Source organism: Garra rufa, chromosome 3, assembly GCF_049309525.1.
Source record: "Garra rufa chromosome 3, GarRuf1.0, whole genome shotgun sequence".
Taxonomy (NCBI): Eukaryota; Metazoa; Chordata; class Actinopteri; order Cypriniformes; family Cyprinidae; genus Garra; species Garra rufa.
Genome location: NC_133363.1, coordinates 52,012,095 through 52,031,835, shown reverse-complemented (window position 1 = coordinate 52,031,835; position 19,741 = coordinate 52,012,095). Strand labels below are relative to the sequence as shown.

Here is a 19,741-nt window from a genome sequence, read left to right as displayed (position 1 = left end):
TACTCCCCTTCAGAAGCTGCAGAAGATATTTACATGCATATGAGTCCCTCAGTTGTCCTCCGTGTGTAAAGATGGATCTCAAAATCATAGTCATTGTTGGAAAGGGTTCAAATACACAAAAATGCTGAAAAACCACAGAATATGTAGGACCTGAAGGATTTTTCTGAAGCAAGCAGTTTAACTGTTTAGGACAAACAAGGGACTCATGAACAACTATCACATAGCTGTGGATCATTCAGGTAACACCTGTATTAAGAAGTGTATGTAAACTTTTGACATTTAGTCAGCCATTGTTTTTAAGTGTTTTGGATGAAAACTACTCGAGAGATTCATTTGTGTGCATGTATGCATGTAAATGAATGGAGAGAGAGGTAAGGCAATAAGATTGCTCTTTAATGGCAAGAACACACAGCACATCACCTTTTCCATTAAACACTCATTTAGTCTTAATTTTACCACCCATCCCTTAGTCCATCTCAATACATATGTACAAAGCCATAACAATTCTCCATCCGGGTCCTAACCAATCGTCTCCTCCCAGGGCCTCTTCTTGTCTTGCTTCGAATGACTTGGTTTTCCTGTTGACATTGGTGCTGCTGACTGCTGAAGGGGGTTATGGGTAAAAGTCTGCCTCAGAGGACCTTTAAAAAAAAAACAGAGATAAATGAATTGTGAATAGCAAAACAAAACAAAAAAATGCTGAAAATTCATTTTTGCCATTACAGGAATAAATTACATTTTAAAATCTATTGAAATAATAAAAAGTTACATTAATGCTTTTTTAATCAAATAAATGCAGACAGACACAGGTAGTTCACTAGGTTTTGAAATGGCTATAGAAAATAAACTCTCACCTTTGGCTGCCATATCCAGGTGTCCTTTAATTCTTCTTTCTCTCTCCTCAAGCTGCTGAGCCAACTGGGCATTCTTCCATCCTGAGGGGAAGAGATACAAAAAGATTATATAGGAAGTATAAAACAAGCAAAAGAGTAAGACAAAGAGAAATGAGTCAGTTACAAAACAGCATTGTTATTGTTAACTACAACTACAACTATATTAGTCAACATTTGAAATGAATCAAAAAAGTTGTCTAAGATAAGAAAGGGTATTGTTTTAGTTTTAGGACAACTCCACTTCAAATGTTGGCTACTGTATTAAACATCATTTTCAGTTACTAAAAAAAAAAAACTTAAATGAAAATTAGCAGGGCTGAGTAAAAAAAATACTGATTTCTCGATTTTATTAGATTCTCATTTTTACAAAATTATATTGATTCCTAAATCCCAAGAATCGATTAGTTCAATAATTGCAAGCTTGTGAATCAGAATCAAATCGTAAAATGTGTCAAAACCAAGCCCTAAAAATTAGAAATCTAAAATCAATTTAAATTGAAGTACTAAAATAACTAAAACTGAAAAAAACCTATACAGAAATATTTAAAAATGCACACAGTGCACATAAAAATCACTAAAACTTGAACTAAAATTACAATGAAATCAGAGTATAAAAATAAAAGTAAAAAAAAAAATCCAAATTTCAAAGTATTACTACTATTATACTATGCAGTATAAAATCTAAAACTAAAATAGCACTGATACAGAATATAAACCGGAAAAATCTTTTACCTTTCTTGATGCTTTTTATCAAACCTTCTTGGGGAGGTAGCGCTGAAGGTGGGTGTGTGATGCGCTCCGGGATGCGTAACTTCTGTCTCACGAGCGGGTGCCTCAGCAGGGCCACCTGGCCCAGTGAGAAGAGGTTAGAGGTCATCCAGTAGGTGAACACCGCCTGCAAAACACACAGATCAAATGACACTATGAAAACCATTACAGTATGACAAGAGAAGACGGATCCCATAACAAATACAGTTCAAAAAACATAAAAAGGGAGTGTTAGAGACTAACCGTGGGGAAGCTAATGGTCATAGGGAGGATCACAAAGGGCATGATCCTGAAGACAGTCTTCATGGCCTTCAGATTGGGGTTGTCCACACCAGATTCAGCTCCCAACTGTAAAAACAATTTTAAATTTAAACATTTTAAATTGTTACGATTTGCAAAAATTCTGTCAAGCTCCAGAAAAAAAAAATTATATGGTCCACACAACTTTGTGTGAGATACAGACCAAAATCTAAATATTGGATAATTTATAAAGTAGATATATGGTAATTTGTGTTTAAAGGGACCCCCGGATATCAAGACTTATATGGCTTAATATAACATAAATGATGTCTCTTACTGAAATATGTAGCAGAAAACCCATAAAAGACTAAATCCACATTGTTTTATACATATTTTGGACTGTGGGGGGTGCCATTATTTCAATGACCTAAAAAGACTGCACTCCATGAGCTACTGCCACTACATGTTGCTATTTTTACTGCAAAACAACTCGGAAAATAAAAAACTGATACAATGCCACATTGTGCGGCTTTTGGTTTTAATTTTCGGTCGAAGGGCAACAAGAGAAGCGATGTAAGTCTGCACTGCTTTTGTTAGCGATAAGAAGAGTAAATAATGGGAAGATGTCTGTAGAAGATTAAAACCTGCGTCTTTGTTCTGTCCACTTCAGCCCTGATGTCTTTGAGGCTTTAGTAGACCACAGCTACTGAAAGAGCTTACAAATGGCAGAGACAAGAAACGCTAGATGCCATCCTGGCACAATGTAAACATGCCGACACTTATGACACCGCAGCCACCGAAGGCGTTTTTCAGCACGGTTTTCCCTAATATGCAGGGCATTTAGACTCCTTTTGGGGAAAATCGATGGTACAACATTTGGTTTTAGCCTACACTTTACATCCATTGCCACCTGTAAGCTCTTTCAGTAGCTGTGGTCGTCATATCAGTATCTTATTTTCAGAGTTGTGTTTTCTAAATTGTGTTGCTGTAAAAATAGCAACTGGTAGAGGGAGTAGTAGTAACCATTTCACGTCCTAATGATGCCCCCCCATAGTCCAAAATATGTAAATGATGTGGATTTTTTAAATAACTTAAATCTTTCATGGATTTTCTACTACATATTTCAGTAAGAGACATGATGTATGTATATTAGGCCATACATGTCATAAAACCCAGGGCTCCCTTTAAAAAATCTGTCACAATATGCTTTCCTTAAATGGAAAAGAGCTTCTTCAACCTCTTTAAAGCATATGTTCCATTACATAATGTAACTCAAATGGTTTTAGAATGACATAACAGTTAGTAAATAGTAAATTTTTCACAATTTCCATTGACTATTCCTTACATAATTACCTCTAGGATGGCAAACATAGTGCCAGTCACGGCAAGGGGGAGAATGTAAAATGGATCAGCTGCGGTTAGGTCTGTGAACCACCAGAGGCCGCCAGTCTGCAAACTTGGTACAGGGAGATATGCCATCTTACGCAAGGCAATGAAGAAAGAGACGAAGATCGGAGCCTAAAAAGGAAGGTGATGAAAAGTTATGTAACGATTACTAAACAGCAACCAACTAGCTCGGTTAATCGATCTTAACAACAAAAAATATTTCAAAATAATAAATGCATTAAAGGTCACTGACCTGTACCAAGGGCACTAGGAACCCACGCAAAGGGTTGACATCATGTTTCTTCTGAAACATCATCAAGTCAGTGTATGCTTTTGAAACTGGAGAAAGAAAATTAATTAATTTTAATAAAAATGATTAAAAAAAAAAAAACAGTTTCCCCTACTAAAAAGTTGAAACCAGAAAGTTGAAAAACTAGAATGAGAGATCAGAGGACAAACCAAAACAAGTCATAAAGGTAATTTTTGACTGAAATCTGAAAGATGAATAAATAAGCTTTCCATTGAAGTATTTGTTAGGATATAACAAAATTTTTGCAGAGACACAACTATTTAAAAATCTGAATTCTGATTGTGTCAAAAAAAAAAAAAAAAAAATCATAATATTGAGAAGTTTGCCTTTAAAGTTCTTAACAATGCATATTACTAGTCAAAAATTAAGTTTTGATATATTTATGGTAGGAAATTTACAAAATATCTTCACGGAACATGATCTTTACTTAATATCCTGATGATTTTTGGGATAAAAGAAAAATCAATAATTTTGACCCATACGATGTTATCTGTGGCTATTGCTACCAATATAACCATGCTACTTGCTGCTTTTGTGGTCCAGGGTCACAAATGATTTATACATTCTGAAAATACAACATAAAAAGAGAAGGAAAAATAGTATACGATGAAAATGAGACACTTACAATCAAATTTGTTACCACTCTGCTTGGCCTCGTTCATGCGGTTGGTGAGCTTGGTCATTTCTGGCATGACGTTGTTCAGTTTGGCTGCTTCCCTCTGTCCCTTTACAATGACAGGGAACACAGCACACCGAGCAATAATGGTGCCTGAGAAAAACAGACCGAATGGTTATGGTAAATTAAAAATAAATAACTTAATAAATCAATAAATTACACAAAAAGGAGAGAATATAAATTTCACACCAATTTTTTTTTATTAAATAGCACATGTAAGTGAATTTCTTAGCAATGCATATTATTAAAAATTGAGTTTTGACATTTATGGTCTCTTCATGGAACATGATTTTTATATCCTAATGATTTTTGGCATAAAAGAAAAATCAAAAATTTTGACCCATACAATGTATATTTGGCTGTTGTTACAAATATATCTGTGCTACTTAAAACTGGTTTTGTGGTCCATGGTTACAATTATTCTACAAAGACCTATACAAATAGAATAAAACATTATATTTAATAATGCAGATTTGTCTTTCTCAGTTTTTTGTCATCTCTGAAAACTAAGTGGTTTGTTTTGCTTTAAAACTGCCAAATTCATCAATTAACAAAGATGCTCGAGACTAAATGCTGTTTTGATTTAAAAGCCATCGGTTCAATAAATTACACTCATTATAAACACATTTTTACCTGCAACAATGGCCCCCCACCATGGCAACCCAATGCTAACATGCATAAACTCCAGCATATTCTGGATCAGGCCCACAGGCGTGTGGCTGCCCAGGCCAAGCTCTGCTAGACTGGCTTCAGCTCCAACCTCCTGCAGAACATCCAATGCAGTGAGAGGAGCCTCAGCCACCTGCTCTGTGATTGGTGGTATGACTGCGGGGGCGGGGTCAGCAGAAAGACTTGGAATGGAGACCGGGACAGATACTGCAGCATCTACAGGTTCAACTGGAGTTGAAATACTCTGCACAGTTTCTGTTGTCTGTAAAATAAGCAAAATTACATTATAGAAATCAATTCACAAAAAGATTTTCAGAGACCTGTTTAATCCAATTGAGATTCATGGAAAAGAATAGATGAAGTAGTAGAAATGCTCTGCCATTGTAATAAAAGCAACCCACCTGTGAGCTGTTGTGTCTGACCGGCACAGCACTGACCAGCAGGAACTTGCCATGATTGGGACACCCAAGAAGTGCCCTAACTGGAAGACCCCTACTTCCTCTGCCAGTGTGAAGATGTGACCTCGGTACAAACGACTGCAACAGGATAAAAAAAAAAAAAAAAAAAGTCAGACTGCACTAACAAAAAACAGACCTTTTTGGAATACAATGAACTACAAACAATAGGGTGTTTGGGATATTTAAGTGTATCCCTTTAGTAGACTATATTATCAAAGCAACATTCAAATGAACAGCATCAAAGCAATTTGAAGGAAGAGTGAAAAAATGTAATAGTCAGGTGGAGAGGATATGCAAAAAATAAAATATGTAAAAAAAAAAAAAAAAAAAAAAGATTGATTTCTCAACCTTTTTGACTTAAAGGTCACCTACTGTCTAACACAATATTCAAAAGCCCACCACATAAAATAATATTATCAGAAATTTGACTATAATTAAATATAATACACTACCAGTCAAAAGTTTTTGAACAGTAAGATAAAATTTTAATGTTTTTTTTAAGTCTCTTCTGCTCACCAAGCCTGCATGTATTTGATCCAAAGTACAGCAAAAACAGTATAACTTTGAATTGTTTTTACTATTTAAACTAACTGCTTTCTATGTGAATATATTTTAAAATGTAATTTATTCCTGTGATCAAAGCTACATTTTCAGCATCATTACTGCAGTCTTCAGTGTCACATGATCCTTCAGAAATCATTCTTATATGCTGATTTGCTGTTCAAGAAACATGTTTAATTATCATTAATATTATCAACATTTAAAACAGTTGATTATATATATTTTTAGGATTTTTGCTGAATATACAGATCCAAAGATCAGCATTTACCTGAAGTAAAAAGCTTTTGTAATTTCACACATTATTCCATTAAAAAGCTTGGAGTCAGTATAATATTTTGGGGGGAAAGAAATTATAGAAATTAATACTTTTATTTAGCAAGGATGCTTTAAATTTATCAAAAGTGATGAAGACATTTATAATGTTACAAAAGATTTCTATTTCAGATAAGTGCTGTTCTTCTAAATTTCCCATTCTTCAAATAAACCTGAAAATAAAATTCTACTCAGCTGTTTTCAACATAATAGGAATTTTTTTGAGCAGCAAATTAGAATATTAGAACGGTTTCTGAAAGATCATTTTCATGAAAGAAATTTGATACATTTTAAAATATATTCAAGTATAAAACTGTTGTTTTAAAGTAAAAATATTTCAGATTTGCACTGTTTTTGCTGTACTTTAGATTAAATCAAAGTCACTTTAAGGGTGAGCAGAAGACCTGTTAGAAAAACATTAAAAACCTTACTGTTCGAAAACGTTTGAATGGTAGTGTAAACTATTAACAAAATTGCGTGTTAGCATAGATTTTCTACAATTCATTATGTGACTGCAGAAGCTTCAAAATGCACAAAGTGTGAAATGTATTTATTGATCCCACCAAGCCACCCAGATCATGACAACTTGCTACGAGGCAACATTGCCATTCAACGACAAATCCACAAACAGATCAATTAAATACGTATTTATGTTGAAATTAAACCTAATGTTACTTAACTTGGAGGTGAAGTGTTTTGAAAATGGAATTTAGACACCGGCTCTAATCTGCACAACCTCAGCTATGCTATTTAGCTTCTGTCAAAGTCATGTCATGTCAAGTACTACGTTTTCGTGTATCTTCGGGAGGAAATTCAAAAAGACGAACATGCCACTAACCTTATTCCTTGTCATAACAATAGGAAGAGTGGAAATGCTCGCTGTGCTTGTTTGGCGAAAAATACATGTTGTAAGACATTCTGTGACCACTCTGCCCCTGAGCGCAGCCATCTTGAACTGGGCATACACATTGTACGGTAAGCGTAAAGGGACAATGCATTTTCGCTCCGCCCCTGTACAAGTAAAATCATACTGATTAAAAGCTTCCTTGATGTCAGTATGCTGGCTTGCTGAGCACCTCATTAGGGTACTTCGGGGGATCTCGTCTTATCTGTAGTTTAGCATAGGTAAAGATATTAGTTAAGTCATTTTAAACGTAAAAATGACGGAAGAGGATAACTGGAATGAAGATTTGGAAGAAGACGCCGCGATAGCAGGGGTCTTCCAGCACTTGAGTATTGACTTTTATTCATTTTTTCCCATTTAGAAGTTTTCTAATGTCTTATACATGATGATAAAAACAAACAACTTGATTAAATAAAATCACTGAATTTAAAAACAACAACAACAACAGCAAAAACCGAAAGTGAAACTGCTCATCACTAACTTTTAAAGGAGGAAAGAAAATACAAAATAAAGATATGTATTGTTGCTTTTAATTCAGATATCCACAAACAACATACTGGGAAATCAGATTATTCTGAAGTAAGGCCATCAAATGAAAGAGTGGACTTTGGTGAGTTGACCACCTATTCCTATCAATCAAATGAATCAGCATTTTAATAGAAACTGAAAAAAGTGATTTCAGAATTTGTTTCATGTATGTACTTCATAAAGTTTTTAAGTGGCTTAAATCTCTTTGTCATTAGTTACATTGCCCTGTGGTCATCGAATGCCGACAGACTATGTTGTTGCTTGGTTCAAGTGTTATATTAAACAGGTTGGTCACTATTACACTGTACTATATATTGACTGACATTGATGTCTATGCTACAATTTCATGTTCAACTGGTTCTTGCCTTTTAGAAAAAGACTAATTTTTCCTGCCCTCATTTTAATGGCCGTGAGGGGAAATCCTGTGGTGTGAAGCTGTCTTATCAGGAAATCGGTCGGCTGATACCACTGACAGACAAACAACGGGAATTCTTAGAGGAGAATCTCGCTACTCTTGTTGCTAGAAGACTGTTTGACTTTAAAGCCGTAAGCTAATTTATTTTGTCTGCTGTTTTCAAACAAATGGCCATTTACACAACAATCCATGCATCTGCTTGTCATTGCTCCAGTGTCCAGGGTGTCAGTCTCATGTGGAAAGACGGGATCGAAGTAACCTGTGTGTACACTGCACTATCTGCACAGCCAACCTGAAACGGACCTACTACTTCTGCTGGAACTGCCGTAAGGAATGGAAGGGGCCGGCCAATAATTCTGTGCGGTGTGACAATAATGGCTGTGGACAGAGAGTGGTAAATAAAATCTTACTTAATTGACCAAATAAATGTGTTTTATGAAGCGTAGAATCTTTTCTGACAAGATATTATGATTTTGTTGCACCCAAACAGATAACTTCAGATCCTCTTACGTTCTGCAAACCTGAGTTTAAAAGGAAAATGCTTGAAGAAAAGCGTGACGATGTAAGTTATGCTATACATATCATAATAATTGAAAATGGCTACTATAAAACAATATCTGGACAATGTTTTTAAACAATGTAATAAAACACATATTACTGTGGTAATTAAGAGAAAATACCATGAAACACATAGATAATACTATGTGTTGCACTTTTTTATTGTGTCTAGCTTTATGTTTGAATATTGCGTGCAAAGATATACCAAAGGTTTAACTGCAAAATGTTAATTATTTTACCAAAATAAGAGGGATCATACAAAATGCATGGTATTGTTTATTTATTACTGACCTGAATAAAATATTTCACATAAAAGATGTTTACATATAGTCCACAAGAGAAAATAATAGTTGAATTTATAAAAATGACCCCCTTCAAAAGTTTACATACACTTGATTCCTAATACTGTGTTGTTACCTGAATAATTCAGAGCTGTGTGTTTTTTTTTTTTTGTGATAATTGTTAATGAGTCACTGAACAGTTAAACTGCATGCAGTTCTTCAGAAAAATACTTCAGGTCCTACAAATTATTTAGTTTTTCAGCATTTTTGTGTATTTTGAACCCTTTCCAACGATGACTGTATGATTTTGAGATCCATCTTTTCACACTAAGGACAACTAAGGGACTATTACAGAAGGCTAAAATGCTCACTGATGCTCCAGAAGGAAAAAACGATGCATTAAGAGAATGAAAGTGTGAAAACTTTTGAACATCAGGGTAAATTGAACTTATTTTGTCTTCTGGAAAACATGTAACTATCTTCTGTAGCATCTGAAGGGCAGTACTAAATGAGAAAAAAAGATATTTAGGCAAAACATGAAAAATGTACCCATATCCATTCTGTTCAAAAGTTTTCATCCCCTGGCTCTTAATGCATTGTTTTTGTTTCTGGAGCATCAGTGAGCATTTGAACCTTCGGTAATAGTTGCATATAATACGCTCAGTTTTAAAAAATGGATGTCAAAATTATACAGTCATTGTTGGAAAGGGATCAAATACACAAAAATGCTGTAAAACCAAAGAATTTGCGGGCCCTGAAGGATTTTACTGAAGAACAGCAGGCAGTTTAACTGTTCAGGACAAACAAGGGACTCATGAACAACTATCACTAAACAAAAAAAACAGCTGTGGATCATTCAGGTAACAACACAGTATTAAGAATTAAGGGATGTAAACTTTTAAACGGGTAATTTTTATAAAATCAACTATTATTTTCTCTTGTGGACTATATGTAAACATATTTAAGGTGAAATATCTTATTCAGGTCAGTGCTAAATAAACAATAACATGCGATCCCTCTTATTCTAGTAAAATATATAACATTTTGCAGATTCTGAAAGGAGGATGTAAACTTTTGACCTCAACTGTGTTTCTTAATCCCTTTTTTCTTCTCTGTCAAGATATACCCAATAAAAGACAAATCCCCTGACAGAAAACGTTTGGCACTGCTTATCAACAATGTAGAATTTAAATACTTAAGTGACAGGACTGGAGCAGAAAAGGATGAACAGAATATGGAAGTGCTGCTTAAAGGTCTGGGTTACACTGTGATCACACTCAGAGACCTCAGTGCACAGGTGCTTTCAAGTGTATTTAAGCCAAACAAGCCAACCTTTTCAACCTTTTTGATACCTCATACTGATGATCTGATGTTTAGGGCATGCTTGCTGCCATGCGAGACTTTGCACAGCGAGAGGAACACGCTGAATCTGACAGCTGTTTTGTTGTCTTGATGTCCCATGGAGATGCCTGTGGAATCTGTGGGGTTTTCGACTCTTTCGACAATGAAGAAGAAGAGGACATTTTTGCAACAGATGAAATTTTTAACAGCTTGAACACTCCGAACTGTGCTAAATTGCGGGACAAGCCAAAAATCATCCTTATCCAGGCGTGTAGGGGTGGTGAGTTACGAAATACTATTTTAGAGAATAAAAAAGTTTTTTTTTTTTAAACTTTACTATTTAAAATGTTGCCATGTTTGATTGGTCAGAGCCTCATCCATTTCAAGCAACATCCTTTGGCAAATGTGGCCCTCATGTTATAGATAAAGAAGGCGGTGTGGACGTCCCGGACGCTGTGCAAAGACGCAGAAACAAAGAGCATCGTGAAAAAGACTTCTGCTGCCTGAGATCCTGTACTCCCGGTAAATATTTCCTTACATTATTCTGCTCCATTTACATTTCTTGGAGTGACTTTAATAGGATAGTTCATCCAAAAATTCTGTCATCATATACTCACCAAAGTTCCAAATCTGTTCCATTCTTCTACTGAACGCAAAAAATAAAAACATCTGCTGTTTCACAATGACTTCCATAGTATGGTGAAAAAAAAATACTGTTGAACTCAAAGGGATCCAAAAACAGTTTGGCTACCTACATCTTTTGTGTTAAGCAGTAAAAGGAAATTCATACAGGCTTGGAACAACACAAGGGTGTGCAAATGATGACGTTTAAACTGGCACTAATGTTTGCTATGTTGTTGTAAAAATGTATTAAAAGTATGTGTCATTTGATTTGTATCTAAGTCAAACAATTTGTGTTCTCTATACAGATACTGTGTCCTACAGAAATGAAAACACTGGCTCGCATTTCATCCAAGACATTGTGGAAATATTTAATCAGCATGCCCACCAGGATGACATCGAGGAGCTCTTCAGAAAGGCAAAGTCACATTCTTTAGCAAGACATACGTCATTTTGTAGAAACTAAATTCTGATGTGTTTTTGTCTATTACCTCCTAGTTGTTTAGGATTGTTATTAGTATAGTATTGCATGTCAGTAACAATAACTAATGAGTCAAATCAACAAGTCTAGCAAAAAAACACATTTAAACATTTTAGGTTATGTGTTGTTTGCTTGTGTTGTAATATTTATTTATATTTTTTGAAACAGGTTCTTAAGAAGTTTAAGATGACTCATCCTAATCAAATGCCATGCAAAGAAAGAACAACATTATCTAAGAAATTCTACCTCTTTCCTGGGTTGTAAGACACAGCAACTACAACTTCTGACCTCATTGTTTTAGAAACATGATTTCGGCATCTTTTTATTGTCATCTCAGGAGTTCATGTTTGAATAAAACAAGGATTTGTTGACATTTTAATGAGTTTGCATGTTCATAAAATCCTAAATTATAAAAAGTAAACAGATTTAGCTATAGTTATCCAGCTTGAAAGTTACCTTGAGCACCCCCCAACCCAGACTACTTTACAAATAAAGTAAAAAAATAATTGATAGAAAGACTGATACAATCAAATAAACTAGCTTGATAAATGTATACTTGAGTAAATTTCTCCATGTTAATCTGTACTAGCTTCCTACAATTTATTTGAAAAATAAGGACAATATTGAAATATTGCGTATGAAATATGATGACCATCAGGAAATTCAAGAGAGTAAACAACTGGATTTTAACAAACTTTCATTCATTTTAGTTACTGCTTCAGTTTGGTTAAATTATAAATACATTGGGAAAAGTTTACATGACAAATTACATCATTTATGTTGACCTGTTAGTTAGCTAGATCTGCTGACCTCGATTACAGAAACCATTTCTTGTAACCGCTCAGCTGTAAATTTGGATTTCCTGTATTACGAAACAGAAACCAACAACACTGATTGCTGAAAGATACTTTTGTTGCAATAAAGCTGGGAACCTGAGGGTGTGTGTTATCTGCATTGAATTTACACAGATGGAATATACCCTGTAGGCTAGTTAAAAAATAACCTACATTTTTCGCAAATGCACCTGAATAAGGGTCTCAGCTCAGTAATCATTTGCTGGTTTTATGGTATTTTGTAATACAGCTACAAACGATACAGTAAACGATACACACATGGATGGACCTGGATATTACCTAGACAGTCATATGATTTACTTGTGAATTAATATGCTATGAAAATATAAATACGATATACAATTCACAGTAACTTGTCCATATTCAAAACCATCAGATTTCAATCAATCATAAGAGAGGAATACTCATTTTTGGGGTCCTGTGAAAATAATGATATACTTAAGCATGTAACTAATTATTTATTTAGAATCTGCAGCGATGAATTATTTTGAACCAAATGAACCGATTCAACGAACAGGACTTCGCAATGTTGTACGTTATAATCTATTTAATAAACATTTTTCCTCTGAGTCCATGCAATACAATGTGTAATAGCTACGGAAAGTTTGGCTGTATACGAAAAAAATAATAGTATTTCTCTATACGTGACCTGTCTGTGGCTGTAACAAATGCACGTCACATTATTTTCCTTGTTGAGTTGTGAGAAATAGGCTTACTACAAGGTTGAATTAGTAAATTAATTAGGTCTAAGACAACAAATTTAATGTCTAATTAAAAACGCAAGATAATGTATTTTAGACGCGTAGGGCTTTAATGCAAATACATGCAAATTACGGCATCTTCATTGGCTGAGCTCAATTGGCTGGAAGTTGTCCACGTAAGTAAATTTCCAGTCGTGCTGTGATGGATTGAATGTGATTCCTTCTTTATTTGGACGACGATTGACGATCAAGCAACTGAATTAATCACTGGATGGTAAGTATAAAAGTATAGAACAGAATAAGTTTGATTAGACTTAATTTGATTATCATGGTCAAATTTTACATGGAGGTAAATTGATGCACTGAATTGTGAAGATAATTGTGACCCTGGACCACAAAACCAGTCTTAAGTAGCACTGGTATATTTGTAGCAATAGCCAAAAATACACTGTATGGGTTAAAATGATTGATTTTTCTTTTATGTCAAAAATCATAAGATATTAAGTAAAGATCGCATTCCATTCAAGATACATATTTTGTAAATTTCCTACCGTAATTTTTGATTAGTAATATGCATTGCTGAGAACTTCATTTAGACAACTTGAAAGACAATTTTCTCAGTGTTTTGATTTATTTGCACTATTTATTCAGCTTTCAGATTATGTATTAATATCAATGTAAAAAAAACTGATCCTTGTGACTGGTTTTGTGATCTAGGGTGAAAATTTAGTAATGGTTTTACGAACGATATACACAAAGTTCTTGAATGTGCACCTTTATGTATTTTAATTCTGGTGAATAGAAAAGTGATAATTGTTATATAGATTCTTGATTTGTATATGCTACAAACTTGAAAATCAGGTTTGACTATAAGGTTTGGCTATAGACCCCAAGGCGAAACTGATAGCCTACACACCCAAATATTCGCCATAGCAAGACTAGATGGCTTTATGATGGTTTCACATTCAACAGACACATCTTTAACACTATTAATGACAATAATTAAACAGCTATTTGTCTAAAACAATCTGAAATATTTACCAATGTGACTTTGTTTTGTTCAATTATATGGGAAAAACAAAAACTGGCAGATTTTCTTGTTAGATTTTGAGCATGAAAAACAACAGCATTTTAGGATGACATGTTGGTGACTGTGATGTCTGTTTATGATTTTAGCTGTAAAGTCATGGCTTCCTCCAGCAGTTTGTCTGAAAAAAGCCTCACATGTTCCATATGTCTGGATGTGTTCACTGACCCTGTAACCACTTCCTGTGGCCACAACTTCTGTATGGCCTGCATCATAAGCCACAGAGACCGTAATCCATGCCCAAGGTGCCCACTGTGTGGAAACGCATTGGACTCGAAACAAGATTTTAATATAAACAGAACCATTAAAGAATTTTCAGAGAGCGTTAAAAGAAAACGGACCCAAGAGAAACCCGAAGTCCCCTGTGATAGTTGCCCAAAGAAAAAAATGCGGACTGCTATTAAGTCATGCTTACACTGTGGAACCTCTTTCTGCGTGTCTCACTTGGAGCCCCATAAAACTGCAGAAAAACTCAAGAAACACAAACTAATTAACCCTGTGAAGAATCTTGAGGAATACATTTGCAAGAATCATGAAAGACCTCTGGGTCTTTACTGTAAAGATGATCAGACAGCCATCTGTCAGTTTTGCACTGAAAGTGACCACAAGAATCATAATACTGCTCCTCTGGAGGAGGAGAGTTTGGTAATTATATCTAGAATGCTCATAGTCATTAATAACAACTATGAAAATATACTAAATCCTACATTATAAACATAACAAACATTTGTATGCTGATGATATACACTATCTGTCAAAAGTTTTTGAACAGTAAGATTTTTAATGTTTTTCAAAGAAATCTCTTCTGCTCACCAAGCCTGCATTTGTTTGATCCAAAATATAGTAAAAGCAGTATAATTGGGAAATATTTTTACTGTTTAAAATAACTGCTTTCAATTTTGGAGATATTTTAAAATGTTGTTTATTCCTGTGATCAAAGCTAAATTTTCAGCATCATTACTCCAGTCTTCAGTGTCACATGATCCTTCAGAAATCATTCTAATATGCTGTTCAGGAAACATTATTTTATCAATATTTAAAACTGCTTTTTTTTAGGATTCTTTAATAAATAGAAAGATCCAAATATCAGCATTTGTCTGAAAAAAAAAAACTTTAGTAAAATCATACACTATAATATACTATTCAAAGGTTGGAGTCGGTGCAATTTATTAATGCTTCAATTTGATTACGTTTTTTTTTTTTTTTTTTTTTTTTGAGCAGAAAATCAGAATATTAGAATTATTTCTGAAGGATCATGTGACTGGAGTAATAATGCAAAAAATTCAGCTTTGAAATCACAGGAATAAATTACATTTTAAAATACATTCAAATAGAAAACAGTCATTCTAAATAGTTCAGCTGTTTTGCTGTACAAAATAAATGCAGGCTTGGTGAGCAGAAGAGACTTCTTAAAAAATGTTAAAAATTCAACTGTTCAAAAACTTTCGACTAGTAGTTTACTACAACCTACATTTCTTTATTTTCCACAGAAATTGCTGATGAATAAAAAGATTGCGGTGCAGCAGAAAATTCAAGACAAGTTGCGGAAGATTAAAGAAATTAAACATTCTTTGAGGTTTAACAAAGTAAGTGGCATTGATTTCATCAATGGGCTTTTTTATGCATTGCCTTTATTGTGTTTAGTCAAGCAACTAAGATCCTCAAGATAATTTAGTTTTATTTTATATCGCACTTTGACAATGTTCTGTTGATTTACCATTTAATTACATTTTCTTCTTAAAACTCAACAGCAAGCCAAAGAGAAGGAGATCGAAGAAAACATCAAGTTTTTCAAAGACGTCTTTGACAAAAGCAATACGGAGCTAGTTGAGCTCACGGAGGAGAAACATAAAGCAACAGAGAGACGAGGAGACAAGCTTATCAGAGAGCTAGATAAAGAAATCATGGAGCTGAAGAAAAGACAAACTGAACTGGAGCAGCTCTCACATCCAATGGATTCAACACAAGTCAGTCTTTCTCAACAAACCATGACAAAAAAAAACACAAAAAAAAACACTTGTACACTTGGTTTGAAGGCCTTTTCTCCTCTATTGTAGATTATTAGCCTCCTGCGCAGCCCCATATATACCAACCGTTCAATAAACATCAGCATCAGCACTCTTGAACAGGGAGATATTCTGAGGAAGACCATATCACATCTTCAGAGCGCCCTGGATGAGAAAATGAGAGAAACTGGTAAATATTCACCATGTAACCAATCATATTTAAACCATCATTCACTCTTTGATCAGACAGAAACACATTTTTCTGTTGTTGTTGTTGTTGTTGTAGTTGGCAGGGAGCTGCGGAGCATACAACATTATGCAGGTATGGAAAAGCTGACTACTAAAAGTTACAACTAGTATACTAAAAATAAAAAGTTAAACTCCGAAGGCCGGTTCTTACTAAGAAAGTCAACAATAATGATAACTATATTAACATGCAATACATACAATGGTTTATTAAAAGCTTGCACTTTACTTTAATATCAGAAAGAAAAACAAATCTTTCTATTGATTTGTGGTAGTATTGCACCACATAAAGTTTTACTTGAATAAAAGTGAAATACTGACTTGGCCAAAACTTTACATTAGCCTTCGTATGATTTTTCAGTGGATGTGACACTTGACCCCGACACAGCTCATCCTGAGCTCATGTTGTCTGATGATGGGAAAAAGGTCTGGAATCCAGGCAAGTCACAGAAGATTCCCAACACACCAAAAAGGTTTGATCATTGCTCATGCGTCTTAGGAAAAGAGGGGTTCTCCTCACAGAAATTTTACTACGAGGTTCAAGTCAGTGGGACGGAGTGGGATTTAGGTGTGGCAAAAGAATCCATAGACAGAAAAGGGGATATTGGGCTCAACCCTCGGAATGGATATTGGACTATATGGCTGAGGAACGGAGATGAGTATGCAGCGAATGATCGTCCCCCTGTCTCTCTCTCCTTGAGAGAGAAGCCAGTGAAAGTAGGAGTGTTTGTGGATTTTGAGGAGGGTTTGGTCTCGTTTTATGATGTTGAAGCCAGGTATCATATCTTTTCTTTCACTGGGCAGTCTTTTGCTGAAAAGCTCTATCCTTATTTCAGTCCTGGAGAATGTGGGAAAGAACAGAACTCACCTCCTCTGATCATTACACCTGTCGACCCAGTCGAATAAATTAACATTTAAGAAAACTTTTAACTGTATATCTTTGTATAGACTTAAATATCTTAAATATCTTTAGATATCTTTAGTATATACACTATATTGCCAAAAGTATTGGGACACCCCCTTCTAATGAACAGGTTTAAATAATTTAGTAATTTCAATGAGTACAAATCTTAATGCTTAAGCATATAATGATACTCTAGGGGATTGTGTGCTTCTAATTTTACAAAAACAGTTTCGACAGGACCCTCTTCAATTCTAATATAACCATGCCTTTGTGTATAAGGCAAGGTTTAAAAAAATTATTGATTCATTCAGTGTGGAAGAACTCGACTGGTTTGCAGAACGTAAAGTCCTAATATAAGCTAAACACCTCTGGCGTGACTTTAAATGCAGACCTTTAGCCAAAAACTCATCACCAAAAACCAATGACTTGTACATACACTATATGGACAAAAGTATTGGGACACCCCCTTCTTTAGAACAGAAAAAGGCACTTTCAAAACTGTGGCAACAAAGTTGGAAACAATTCATGTATTTTTAAATTGTATACCCATAGTTACAAGTCATTGGTGTTTGGTGATGAGTTTTTGGCTTAAAGTCTGCATTTAATGTTGCTCCAGAGATGTTCAGCTGGGATTAGGACCAGTCAAGTTCTTCCTCACTGACTGAAGCAATCAATCATTTCTTTTTAAAACTTGCCTAATTCAGAGCCATTGTCATGTTAGAAAAGGGTCATGTCAAAGCTGTTGCTATCAAATTAGAAGAAGACAATCCCCTAGAATATCATTATTTGCTTAAACATTAAGATTTGTACTCATGGAAATTACTACAGTAGTCAAACCTGCTCATTAGAAAAACTTTTGACAAAATAGTGTATCCAAATATCAAATATCATAGTATATCTTTATATAGTCTTAAATGGGTCATCGGATGCAAAGTTCACTTTTACATGTTGTTTGAACTGAAATGTGTTTTGGCAGTGTATGTACACAACCACCCCTATAATGATAAAAATCCACCCAGTGTTTTTTTAATCCCATAAATAATGATCCTATCCTCAGATCAAGCCATTCTCAGATTTATGGCTGTGTGATGTCACATAGACCAAGGCCCCTCCCAAGATTGTTGATTGAAACTGTCGTTTTAGCGTAGACTCACCCTGAGTGAGCTGTAAACAGTCTGTCATTGTTTCAACACCGGAGCAGGTGTAGACAAGAATATCTTCTAAGCGATACAGGTGTTCTGTTGTTTGATGTAATAATGAACAAAGCAGTCGTCATTTACTCCCAACCTCTGAGCCGCTGAAGACGCAGATGATTACTTTTGTTTTTGAAGGGAATCCGGCCTTCCAGTCTACCTAAATGTGTCTATGCTCATGCAAATAATTTGTTATCCAGAAGAAGTAAGTATAAGGTCCTTTTATGAATCTTTGCAAATCGACTTTCCTAATAATGTGCTAGTTTCGTGGCTAAATGCGGCTAAAGTTAATTGTCTCAGAGAATGGCTCATCACCCCACAGAACAGAGGAATGAGTAAGCAGAGCTCATTAGCATTTAAAGGTAAAAGGGTGTTGTTTTCCACTACCACTAAGGAATTTTAACCAAAGTATGTTATAGACTTTTCATTAAGAATCGTATCAGCTTGTGGACAATGGGAATCCAATGACCCCTTTAACACTCTCAGAAATAAATGGTCTTAATTGCACATATGACCATCCTTTATTTCTACTCTAAATTCAGAAATGAATGATCATTAACCAAAAGAATCAATTCATGTTTTTTTAAGTATTTATGCAGATTCATGCAGTTTGAATTTAAATGTAAATGGCAACAGATATGGTTACAAATTATTATAAATGTAATGACAATATTAGAGATGATTACAAATGTAACACAAAGAAACAAATAAATATGTGGTAAAGCATCAGATTCATTTAGTTTTATTTATTTTTTTCAGTTGCAGTTTATTAAAATTTTCAGGAAGTGCTTTATTATGAATTGCGATATGTTTGTTTTATATCAGCATTCGTCAACTCGATTTGTCAATGATTTGTAAAACAAAGGTTTTTTTCAGTAAGATTTATCTTCTGCTCACCAAGCCTGCATTTATTAGATCCAAAATACAGCAAAAACAATACTGTATTGTGAATTTGTTTTTAGTATTTAAAATAACTGTTTTCTATTATAATTTATTTTAAAATGTAATTTATTCCTGTGGTCAAACCTAAATTTTCAGCATCATTACTCCAATTTTCAGTGTCACATGATCCTTCAGAAATCACAGAAATCATTCTAATATGCTGATTTGCTGTTCAAGAAACATTTTCTTTTATTAATTTTATTAATATTACTTTATACAATATTATTTTTCAGGATTTCTTGATGAAAAGAAAGATCCAAAGATCAGCATTTATCTGATATAAAAAGCTATAACATTATATTACTATGCCATTTAAAAGCTTGGATTCAGTATAATTCTCTTCTATTTCAGATAAATGCTGTTCTTCTGAACTTTCTATTCATCAAAGAAACCTGAAAAAATCTAC

The 19,741-nt window shown here is 34.5% G+C and overlaps 1 protein-coding gene across 1 annotated transcript; it reads right to left on the bottom strand.

The window, feature by feature from the left end:
- Window positions 1-372: 372 nt before the first annotated feature.
- Window positions 373-7,222, bottom strand: LOC141332186 (mitochondrial inner membrane protein OXA1L-like). The gene is made up of 10 exons (XM_073837294.1): window positions 7,112-7,222; window positions 5,344-5,478; window positions 4,907-5,204; window positions 4,223-4,366; window positions 3,541-3,626; window positions 3,255-3,419; window positions 1,905-2,009; window positions 1,626-1,788; window positions 855-935; window positions 373-641 (listed from the first exon to the last, which is right to left on the bottom strand). The coding sequence occupies exons 1-10, from the start codon at window positions 7,220-7,222 to the stop codon at window positions 520-522; spliced, it is 1,410 nt and encodes a 469-aa protein (XP_073693395.1). The 3' UTR covers window positions 373-519.
- Between the last annotated feature and the right edge of the window lie 12,519 nt (window positions 7,223-19,741).

Excerpts from the sequence above, each read along its gene's own strand:
- LOC141332186 (XM_073837294.1), bottom strand. The coding sequence starts at position 7,222 with ATGGCTGCGCTCAGGGGCAGAGTGGTCACAGAATGTCTTACAACATGT. Across the intron at positions 5,479-7,111 it reads TTGTTATGACAAGGAATAAG|TCGTTTGTACCGAGGTCACA; the intron begins GTTAGTGGCATG and ends ATCCTGTTGCAG. Across the intron at positions 2,010-3,254 it reads CTATGTTTGCCATCCTAGAG|TTGGGAGCTGAATCTGGTGT; the intron begins GTAATTATGTAA and ends TTGTTTTTACAG.